General features: G+C 39.2%; 1 protein-coding gene across 1 annotated transcript; it reads right to left on the bottom strand.

The window, feature by feature from the left end:
• Nucleotides 1-223: 223 nt before the first annotated feature.
• LOC107771646 (putrescine N-methyltransferase 1) lies at nucleotides 224-2,798 on the bottom strand. Its single transcript, NM_001325108.1, is given in 8 exon segments — nucleotides 224-481; nucleotides 576-708; nucleotides 1,213-1,408; nucleotides 1,527-1,598; nucleotides 1,698-1,770; nucleotides 1,891-2,118; nucleotides 2,201-2,277; nucleotides 2,450-2,798. Coding segments are annotated over 8 exon segments (1,128 nt in total). The 5' UTR covers nucleotides 2,742-2,798; the 3' UTR covers nucleotides 224-424.
• Nucleotides 2,799-12,429: the final 9,631 nt, after the last annotated feature.

The following is a 12,429-nucleotide window of genomic DNA, read 5'->3' as shown; positions in this document are numbered from 1 at the left end:
ACAACGGCAATGACGCCATTTATTAAAAAAGAGAGACTAGCCGATTTAGATACATAGTAAGTTACAAATATATTCAATACAATTCCAAAACATAGACCAAAACCTTAATAAAGATCGAAAATCTCATAGTCAAAAAACAACACCACGGTAACTATGAGATTTGTTTACTATAGTACACTGAAAGAGGGTAATGAACTGATTTGCGAGGATTGAGTTGAAACGTCGATTCAAAACTTCAGCAGGAAAATTTATATTAAAGTACGAAACACCACAGAGAAAGAATTTTACAATGATTGTGAATTGGAAATTATGATAATTACTGCAGAATTCTCCTACAATACGTCGCATTTCACTTATTTATTCACTTGATTAAGACTCGATCTTGGTCCAATGATTGTACTACCAGTGTTCATTATTCACTTGATTAAGACTCGATCATACTTCTGGCGAAAGATGGTAAAATGAATGCTGCTTTGTGAATCTGAAAAAAAAGACAATATGAAAAGAGTTAGTTATAAAATTTGACGAAGAACATACAGTAAAACGGAAAAAGAAATTGTGAGATATGAAGTTACATCAGAGTTGTAGAACTTGAGAGGTCCTAATTTGGACTTGACTTGAGTTGTCTCTTTGTCAATTGGATTTACTGGATTCTTGAAGTCAACTTCTGGCCCTTCAGTAGAGCAGAGCATATAACCGATCACACCGCTGAAATCAAAATATTTAAGACATCATTGATCAGTATCACTTGAAATTAAACACAATACCTTGAAAGTTTACTCGAAATAAAAATGTTCTCACTCCGTTTCAATTTTTATGACATAATTTGACTCCGCACCGGCATACTAAAAATAAATTAACTCGTTTGACTCTGAAACTTATGATCTTAAAAATGCGGAGGTTTTTATATGGTCACAACATTTATTTGACTATAAATCTTTTTTATTAAAAATATAACAAGTAAAATTAAAAGTTTAAAGCTAAATTATTTTAAAATATAAAAATAAATTTTCATTTTAGAACGAAATAATAAGTAAAGTTTGTCACCAAAAAGAATAGTAAATGAAAAGAAGTTGATTTTTCTTGTAAGTCAATTCTCCATTTCTTGACAATTTTAGGATCTACGTCTATAGAAAAGTAAAACGGACTTCCAATTTTATAAATTTACATTGCATCGAAAAAGACAGGAAGAGAGAGAGAGAAAAAGAATACGTGGGATATGTTGGAACGGTTGTCCAAGCATAGTTGACAGAACCCTTAAAGACTTGACGACAGTTAGCAATGATTTGCTTAATAATATGCATATGAAGCCAAATGCTTTCAGCCTGTGTGCATACAACTCCTCCTGGCCTAAGGGCTTTGGCTACTGCCTCAAAGAATGGCCTCTCAAACAAATCTTTTGCTGGACCTGAAATTATATATATTATTTTAGAAATCAATTACAGTTACGTTTATTAATTATTCAATTAGTTTCTTAGTAGCTTATTTAATAAGAATAGTCTTGGTATTAAATAGTAATAGCGTACCAATGGGATCAGAAGAGTCCACTATAATAGCATCATAATATCCCGCTTGTGCAGCCTTTACAAATGCAGCTCCTGAAGGTAAAGAGAACCAATGGTAGATGATTAATTAACCACAAAAAAAGGTAAAAATCAAGTGAAATAAAATATAAAACGAGACTATCATATACGCACCATCTCCGAGAACTAGGGTTACACGAGGATCGTTAAAATTAGCTGCCAGATAAGGGAAAAATTTTCTGGATACCTGTAAGAAAGAGAATTTTGTTTTAAAAAAAAAAAGAGAATATATTTATTCTTTTAGAAAAATAAAAAGAATTGCAATCTAAATCATTTTCTTTATGTGGGTAAAAGAAGTTTGACTTACATCAACTACCACGTCATCGATCTCAACAATGTCAATTTTTTCGATTGAAGGATAACGAAGCATTTCGAATAATGTAAAACCAATTCCTCCGCCGATGATCAAAACCTTTTTTGGGTTTGGGATGGAACCAAGTGGTAGATGAACAATCATTTCAGTGTATGGAAATCCACCATTCTCTGTATGTTGAATTGCTCCATCCAAAGTCAGAACCTTCCCATAAGTTGCTGACTGTACGTGCACATGCAATAAACTAAAAGTAAATTAAAAGTATCACTTTAAATTAAAGCATGTGTATTAGAATATTAATTACCTCAAAGAGCATGACATCTTGGTAATCAGACTTCCCCTGGAATAGTAACTTCTCAACCTTAAGTGAGAATGCTTCACCTGCAAAATTCGATTATTTCAAATTAATGCGTCTGATAATATGCGAAGTTAACTGCTCACTTCGTCCCTGTGATAATCTTTCCTTTTTAGTTAGTCCCTAAAAGTATGATAGCTCTCTATATTTAGTAGCAACAAGAGGCCGATGCATTTGAGTTGCTTTCTTAGTACTAACCTGGCCATAATGCGCTAAACTCTGAAAACCAGCCAGGCTTAATAGAGTCGGAGCTTCCCAGTAGCTCGTTGCCATTGTCATGGCTGATTGTCCCGTTCTGTTGTTCGGATGTCCCATTCTGGTGGCCGTTCCGATGTTCGAAAGTGCCATTCTGGTGCCCGTTTTGGTGTTTGGAAGTGCCATTCTGGTAGCCGTTGAGGTGTTCAGAAGTGCCATTTTGGTGGCCGTTCATGGGAATGGCACCATTCTTGAAGATGGTAGAGCCATTTGTGTTGGTAGATATGACTTCCATTTTCAAAATTAAACTAAACAAATTGAAGAAGAGAAAGTATTATGGTTTGTATTTTCCGAAAGCTTGCTGTACACTCCCAATAAACATCTATGCATTTAAATACAATTTGGACACCGAGGAGTGGAGGGCGCAACTCGATATAATATAATAGTTAAAAATTCATTACAACGTGCAGGGTTAGACTGACATTTTGGAACTAAAATATAAGTTTGTCTCGGTGCAATTATTAGTAAATTAGTACCCTAATTTCACTAGTATATGTGTGTGCTCATTAATTTCTCTCTCCTTTTTTAAAAATTGCTTTAATCGTCTGCTTTCTTACTCCGGATCTGTTTACTCCTCTTCTGTCTCCTTTCTTCCTCTTACTTTTGTCACAAGCATGTGTGCCCCATCTCCCTCTTAAAACAAATAATAGTAAAATTTTATGATATCTGACGAGCACCTCTTTGCTGACCAGCTAGCCACTCTTTAAAAATAAAGCTCCAAGAAGTCATCTGAAAGTCATGTATTTTATGATCTTCCTTATGTGGGTTCTTCAGCATAAAAGAGATTATAATATTCTCCTAATGACGTTTTACGAAAGCTGTTGATCACCTATTACTTTGATAAGAAAGTAAATAATTTTTTTAATCTCCACCTAAGGCTTGAATGATAGAGATTATTTTGGCTTCTCTTCATTCACTTGTGTTTACACTGGAAATATTTTCCTTCTCCATTGAATTCATTTTTAAGAGTTTAAGAATCAAGTAATTGAGTTTATTCATCTTTGGGTTTGGCCAGTTCTTGCAAGTATTTCCTTTTGAGCGAAGGATTTCTATGGTAAGTTCCCATACACTTACTCTGTCAATAAGAAAACAATAAAGCACTTGGGGTCGTTTGGTACGCGGACTAAATTATCCCGAGATTATAATTTCATGACTAATTTATACCACATGAGAGATGAGATAAAATAATCTCACATTTGATGGGATAATGTGAGATAAGATGGGATATACTGGATTAAGTCTGAGACTAAATTTATACCTTGTTTGGTTGGCGGTATAAATTTATCAAATTTATACCGCCAACCAAAAAAGGTATAAATTTAATCCTATATCTTATTCCACCTTATACCTCATACCAAATGACCCCTGGGAGTTAAAATGGCTTTTACCGTGGTTGGGGGTAGGGGTGTTCATGGTTCGGTTTGGATCGGTTTTTCCCTAAAAAGAAACCAAATCAAGTAAATTGGTTCTTCAAATATTGGAACCAAACCAAACCGATTAAATCGTTTTTTATCGATTCGGTTTTTGTCAGTTTTTTGGTTATTTCGGTTATTTATCGTTTTTTTAAAAAATATGACACATACACTACCAAACACATATTCCGCCTACTACATTTTCAACGTACCATTACCAAACCAATTGCTATTTGAGAAATCTATCATTTGCCAAGATGTATTGATGATAATTGAATCAAATAGTGATGAATAATTTAATTACTCAATTAAAAATTAATTATTTTTAACAAAAAATAAATGCTTGTACATAACAAAAGAAAATTACCATTCAAATTAGAATGTAAAAGCAAAGAATTAGATTATGATAATAGCAAAGAACTAGACTAAAAATACAAATAACTAATATGTACCATAAAATTTTAGAAAATTAATTATACTAATATATATATATATATATATATATATATATATATATATATATATATATATATATATATATATATATAGATGTGTAAATAATAATTTAAATAGCTACTTCTATAGTCGGTTTGGTTCGGGTTTTTTCGATTATTTTTTAATTTAAACCAAAACCAAACCAAACCTAAAAAGTATCGAAGTTTTTGGTCGATTTAGTTCAATTTTTCGGATTTTTATAAACAACCCTAGTTGAGAAGTTGTTTTAGTTAAATGAATGTTGACAGCTGGATTTGAAAGTGGACAGGTGTAGTGAAATAATTAGAGGTGCACTGACAAACTAGGGATATAATATACTGTCTCGGTATTTTAATAAATGAGTAATTTTAAACTGAATGCCAAACTCTAATTTCATAATAGAACATGTATGATGCATGTGAGTGCTCCTTTCCCCACGTGTGCGCCAAAACATAACTTTTGGTGTCATGATATGCCAACTAACATTTCTTCGCCTTATATATTCAAACTCATGTGTGTGTCCTTATAAGATCAAATAAGGATGTGTTTTTCATATCGTAAAAGGACCTGAACTGCCCCTAACTTATTGGATTTGATGTAAAAAGGTCCTTGTTCTACCTATTTTGTTAAAACTATTGCACCGTCAAAAATCAAGTATATCCTTATTTTTGACGGACCTTTGGTGAATAATTTTTTTTTTTTATTTATGTTAGCCACCCCGATCCATTAAACCCCTTGCACCCAATTTTATATGGGTCCAATACTACATAACAACAACAATAATAACAACAATAATAACAACAATCCAGTATAATCCCACTAATGGAGTCTGGGGAGGGTAGTTTGTACGCAGACCTTACCCCTACCCTGGGATAGAGAGGTTGTTTCCGATAGACCCTCGGCTCCCTCCCTCCAAGAACTTCCCACCTTGCTCTTGGGGCGACTCGAACTCACAACCTCTTGGTTGGAAGTGGAGGGTGCCCAATACTATTTGGGGAAAATATAATGGTTTACCTTATTATTCTAAACTTGGTATTGTAGGTCATTAACTATCGGATCTTGTCTTGCAAGGAAGTTCCTAAGTGGCCTTTCTAGGTTGTAAAATTACTGATATTTGTAGTCCAAAATGAATACCAAGAATATATTTCAATTCTTATATCCTTGTAATGAAAGCAATGTTCTTTCTCTTAGATATATGATTTGAAAACATTTACGCATACAGATAAAAAGTGAATGCTCTGTTGATGTGGTTATTCACGATCGTTATTCTACGTCTCGCATTTATTTTTTTTAAACCCCTCCCAAATTTGGATGATCTATAATATTTTCATACTTTTCCTCCAGTGTGACTCGAACCCAGGACCTGACGGTCGTGAGTGAAGATACTTTTACCAACTGAGCAAGCCTAATTCAACTTTGGATTAGTTTTATGTTCTATGGAAATTCTCTTTACATTTCTCGTCTTACAAACCTTTTGTGGTGGAAGATGGTCGGCAATAGATTCTTAGTTAGGAGCTGTAGATGAGAGATGAGAGAATTTGCAGAACCCTAATTGAAAATAGAAGAGGTAGTAGGTTCGAATGAAAGGGAGTCAGGTGTTTTGAGGGGCTAAAAAGGGGTTTAACGGGCCGAGGCGGTTAAGATTGATCGTGGGTGGGTTATTTACTGATCAAATTTGGGTTGGGGTGGGGTTTTAATTTTGACAAATAAGCAATTGTCATATCATATATAATAAAATATATTTTTATTCAGCAAAGGTCCGTTAGAAATAAGTAGGGTTGTCTAAGAGGAGGATACTGGGTTTTTAAGGGTTAAGGGTACGGGGAGGGTACAGGTAAGAGGATGTGTAACGACCCGATCGATCGTGTTGCCTTATAGATCCCCGTTCAACTAAATAAGACTCCCCGTAGGTACTTTTACTGTTTTATGACTTACGGGTATGGTTAGTTAGGGATTTGGAAGGGTTCGGGTTGAAATCGGAACACTTGGTTCCTTAATGTTGGCTAAATAAGGCTAAGTTTGACTTTGGTCAACGTTTTGAGTAAACGACCTCGGAATCGGGATTTGACGGTTCCAATAAGTTCGTATGATAATTTTGGACTTGGGCGTATGTTTGAATCGGGTTTTGGACGACCCGGGAGCGTTTCAGCGTGTGATAGTGAAAGTTGACTATTTGAAGGTTTTAAAATTCTTTATATTTAGTTTGCAGTAGGTTTTGGTGTTATCGATATCCGTTTGGAATTTCGAGCCCGGAAATAGTTCTGTATGGTGATTTAAGATTTGCACGCAAAATTTGGTGTCATTTCGAATAGTTTAAGTATGTTTCGGTGCGCTCAGAGTAAGTTGAAGAACTTGAAGTTCCTAAGTTGATTCAATTTAGTTTGAGGTGTGATTCTTAGTTTCGATGTTATTTTATGCATTCCAAGGGTTCGAGCAAGTTCGTTTTGTGATTTCAACTTGTTGGTATGTTTGGGCGGGGCCCCGGGTGTCAAGAGGACTAGGCACGGACTGGCCTTAGGGGCAGGAGCTAAAGCACCAGGCTTTTGGTGTAACCGCATCTGTGGAGGGCTAGCTGCAGGTTCGAGCTCGCAGAAGCGAGCAAGAAGCCACAGAAGCGGCCCAGGAAGAGTAGCCCAAGAACCACAGATGCGGGTGGGCGTGCGCACCTGCGAACTCGCATGTGCGATAGAATAAATCGCAGGAGCGGACCCGCAGAAGTAGAAGTAGGCCACTGGGAAAGGGCCGCATTTGCGATGAATTTTCCTCAGATGTGGAGCTGAAGATGCGGAGCCGCAAAAGCGTCCAACCCTTCGCAAGTGTGAAAATCGCAGAAGGCATAACCTCATTTAAGACGGGACTTGGGCATTTTGAGCTCATTTATTTCAATCCTTGGGTAATTTTTGGAGCTCTTAGAGAGGGATTTTTACCTAACACTTTGAGGTAAGTACTTTCTACACAATGTGAGTTAACTACATAGACTATGGGTAGATTTAACATGAAACATTTGGGAAAATCATTGGTTTAGATGAAAACCCTAGGTTTTGATAAAAGAAATGGGGTTTAACCACGAAAATGGTTATGAAATATAGTGAAAATCATATATTTGAGTTCGTGAGGTTATGGGTAACAACTTTCTTTAAATATTTTCGTAATCGGGTACATGGGCCCGGGAGTGAATTTTAGAAATTCTTCAATTGGGATTGCGTAATCACTTTAATAGTTAGAATATGAACTTTTGAGCATGTATTGATTATTTTATATAACATTTGACTAGTTTTCGAGTAGTTTGGCACCGAGTTGAGGGTTTAAAGCACAGTTGTGGACCGAAAAGTAAGCTTTGAGATGAGATAAGTCTCTTTTCTAACCTTGTTAGAGGGGATTCTCCCCATAGGTGATTTAAATTATTATTTGCTTCTAATTGTGGAGGCTACGTACGCACGAGGTGACGAGAGTCCGTGCGTAACTTCTATTTATGCTAATGTCTGGGTAGTCTACGACCCAAATCATGGATTACTTGAAATGTTGGCACCCTACTTGCTAATTAAAATGCCTAAAATATTTAGAACTTGTTGATTAAATTGTGGAAGACCATTTATGAAATTTTGTGGTACCTTGTGTATTAGCATTTACTAACGGTTGAGTCAAAGTCTTATAATGTATCCTCTCTTCTTGTAGAACGGGCCGAACGCCTCGGCAGTAGATAGATGCATCTATGGTTCGTACCGCTCGACCCTCGGCAGTGTACATATTATTCTGGATAGGGTCGTACGAGCTTGCCATAAATCGTGCTTAAAAATAGTTGGTGCCTGACCATACCTTATATTATGTTGTGGTTTGAAAGGTTACAAATTGTAAAGAAAGTGATCTATCTGGGATTATTAAGAATTGTGGAAGAACTATTTGCTCCTTCTTGTTGATGAGTTATTATTATTACTTACATTACTCATGTTAGTTAGAAATTTCTTTATTCATATTGCTAGCCCATAGTAAGTGTTGAAGTCGATCCCTCGTCACTACTTCTCCGAGGTTAGACTTGATACTTACTAGGTACATATTGCTTATGTATTCACGCTATACTTCTGCACTAACCGTGCAGAATCTGAGGCAGGTACATCTGGCGGTCCTACCGGCGCGCGTCCCAGATATCCCGAGGCCTAGTGGTGAGCTGCTTCCCGAGCCGTTCTGTAGTCCCTAGAGTCTCTCATTTGTATTTATATTCTGTCTACTCTATTTCGGACAGTAGCTAGAGTTTTTTATATTATACTAGTTGCTCAAAAACTTGTGACACCAGGTCTTGAAAATTATGCTAGTAGACACATGTCGATTCTGATTATCTATTTCCTCTTATTTGCTCTTACATTGTCTATTACTCACTTTTATGAAATTTTTCGCTTTCTATTTGTTCAATAATTAAAAATTAACTATTTATAAATTGTTAAAAGAAACAATCACATGATTAGCTCACTGTAGGCTTGCCTAGTGGTAAAGTTGGGCGCCATCACGACCTATATGGAAAATTGGATCGTAACAACATGGTATCAGAGCTCTAGGTTCACGTAGGTCTCACAAGTTATGAGCAGGCCTAATAGAGTTTTGCGGATCTGTGCGGAGACGTCCGTACTTATCTTCGAGAGGCTATAGGGTGTTAGGAAACTACTCTTTCTTCATCTCCTATTGTGCAGTTGATGTAGTAATAAGTATTTTTCTCTCATTCTCTCACAGATGGTGAGAACGCACACAACAGATGTACCAGACCATGGAGGAGCTGCTCCCCCTGTCGCTAGAGGTCGAAGAAGAGACCAAGGTAGGGCTCCAGTTCGTGGTAGAGGACGAGGGCGTCCTAGAGTTGCTCCAGTTACACCATCAGTGGATCCAGTAGAGGATCCCATTGTTGAGGAGAAGGGTGAGGTGCTTGCACCACGACCAGCCCTAGTGGATTTCATGTCTATACCGGGATTCCAGGAGGTCATGGGTTGTATGCTACGGTTCATGGATTCTATGTTCAGGCTTATTTATTTCCAGCAGACCCTGCCACATCTCAGGCGGGAGGGGGAGCACAGACTCATACCGCTCAATCTCCAAGGCATGCAGCTGCCATATATCAGACATCGGGCGCACTGCCCGTGGGCGAAGCTTAGCTAGTTGCAGCAACCATACCGAAGCCCATACCAGCTGCGGCCGGCGATAAACATAGGCTATTGGACAGATGGACCCGGCTACAGCCTTCTGTCTTTGGAGGTGAGCGATACAAGGACCACCGGGGCTTTATTGACCGGTGCAGGGACAGACTACACAATATGAGGATATTAGAGTCCCTTGGGGTGGATTTTACAACTTTCAAACTGGAGGGTAAGGCCCGTAGATGGTGGCAGTCTTATCTTTTTGGTAGACCAGCAGGTTCTCCTCCCATGACTTGGGACCAGCTCACATGCCTCTTCTTGGACAAATATATTCCACCCTCTCAGAGGGAAGAGTTCTGATTTCAGTTCGAGCAGCTCCAGTAGGGCCAGATGTCAGTGACCTACCATGAGGCGAGATTCTCTGAGTTGTCTCGTCATGCACTTATGATGCTTTTGACTGATGCAGAGATAGTGCGGAGGTTTGTTGGAGGATTGCACTCTACCAGCCAGGCCACTATGGCCCGAGAGGTTGAGATGAGGACTTCTTCCGAGCTAGTTGTAGAGATAGCTCGAAGGATCGAGGGTGCACGTCAGCGTGCTCAGGAGTAGGCTATAAGGAATAAGCGGTTCCAGTATTATGGAGAGTTCAGTGGAGCCCCGACTGGGGGAAGGGGTCAGTTCGTAAGGGGTCAGTCTAGAAGGCTTACATATCCAACACCGCCGCCTCCTCGGGGTGCTCTAGTATGACCTTAATTCAGTGCCATGCCAGAGAGTTCTTACCATCCGCCAGCTATTCAGGGACCCTCTAATGGGTACTCAGGCCATCAGGGTCAGACTTCAGGTTAGCATTCCACCGTACTGAGAGGTTGTTTCGAGTGCGGGGATCTCAACCATGTGCGGAGGTTTTGCCCCAGGCTTCAGGGCAAGGCAGTACAGCAGGGTCAACAGCCTATTATGCCAGCAACACCTGCCCCACCAGCCATCTGAACACCTAAAGGCGGAGGGCAGGTGGGTAGGGGTCGTCCTAGAGGTGGAGGCCAGTCGGGTGGGGGCCATCCAGGAAGCGCTCCAGCCAGATTCTATGCCTTTCCAACCCGACCAGACACAGTGGCCTCAGATGCCATGATTACAAATACTATTTGTGTCTGTGGTATAGATGATTCAATACTATTTGATCCAGGTTTTACGTATTCATATGTTGCATCTCTATTTGCTCATTACTTGGGTGTTCATCGTGAGTCCTTGGGTACTCCTATGTATGTGTCCATGCCAGTGGGCGATTCGGTTGTTGTGGATCGGATCTACCAGTCATGCATTGTTATATTCTGGGTTATGTGACTAGAGCGGATCTTCTGTTGCTTGATATGACCGACTTTGAGGTCATCCTGGGCATGGATTGGTTATCTCCATATCATGCCATCCTTGATTGCCATGCCAAGACTGTTACCTTGGCGATGCCAGAGTTGCCTAGATTGGAATGAAGGGTTCATCTATCTGTACACCTAGTTGGGTTATTTCTTTCTTGAAGGCTCGACACATGGTCGAGAAGGGATTCTTGGCTTATCTAGCCTATGTTCAAGATACTACCACAGAGACTTCAGCGATTGATTAAGTGCACGTGGTCTGGAAGATCTCCGATGTGTTTCCTTCTGATCTTCCAAGCACGCCACTAGATCATGATATCGATTTCTGTATTGATTTGGCTCCAGGCACCCAGTCTATATCTATTTCACCATACCACATGGATCTGATAGAGTTGAAGGAGCAGCTTGAGGAGTCGCTAGCAAAAAGGGTTTGTCAGACCGAATGTATCGCCTTGGGGTGTGCCAGTATTATTTGTGAAAAAGAAAGATGGTACTATGCGGATGTGAATTGATTACCACCAATTAAACAAGGTTACCATTAAGAACAAGTACCCGTTTTCGCGTATTGATGACTTGTTTGACCAGTTGCAGGGTTCTAGGGTGTTCTCTAAGATTGACTTGAGATCAGAGTACCATCAGTTGATGATTCGAGATTCAGACATTCCGAAGACTGCTTTTCGGGCTAGATATGGCCATTATGAGTTTTTGGTAATGTCCTTTGGCTTGACTAACGCCCCAGAGACAGTTATGGATTTGATGAACAGGGTGTTCAGGCCATATATTTATTCATTTGTCATTGTCTTTATTGATGATATTTTGATCTACTCGCGTAGCATGAAGGAGCACGAGCAACATCTGAGAGTGGTACTCTAGACCTTACGAGAACATAAGCTATATGCTAAGTTCTCCAAGTGTGAGTTTTGGTTAGATTATGTGGCATTCGTGGTGCATGTTGTATCAGGTGAGGGTATAAAGGTTGATCCCAAGAAGATCTAGGCGGTTTAGAATTGGCCTCGTCCTGCCACCGCGACTGAGATTAGGAGCTTCCTGGGGTTGGCGGATTATTATCGTCGATTTGTGGAGGAATTCTCATTTATTGCAACACCTTTGACTAGGTTGACCCAGAAGGGTGCTCCGTTCCGATGGTCCGATAATTGTGAGGTGATCTTTTAGAAGCTCAAGGTTGCATTGACTTCAGCACCGGTTTTAGTATTGACTTCCGGTTCAGGAATGTATATTGTGTATTGCGATGCTTACCGCGTTGGTTTGGGTTGTGTATTGATGTAGGAGGGGTGATTTATTGCATATGCTTCACGTCAGTTGAAGCCCCATGAGAAGAATTACCCTGTACACGATTTGGAGTTGGCCGCGATTGTTCACGCTCTTAAGATCTGGAGGCATTATCTTTATGGGGTGTCTTGTGAAGTTTACACCTATCATCGTAGCCTACACTATTTGTTCAAGCTGAGGGATCTCAATTTGAGGCATCGCAGGTGGCTTGAGTTACCGATTATGATATTACCATCCTTTATCATCCGAGCAAGGCAAATGTA

This window comes from Nicotiana tabacum, chromosome 15, assembly GCF_000715075.1.
Source record: "Nicotiana tabacum cultivar K326 chromosome 15, ASM71507v2, whole genome shotgun sequence".
Lineage (NCBI taxonomy): Eukaryota > Viridiplantae > Streptophyta > Magnoliopsida > Solanales > Solanaceae > Nicotiana > Nicotiana tabacum.
This window is presented reverse-complemented; position numbering and strand designations above follow the sequence as displayed.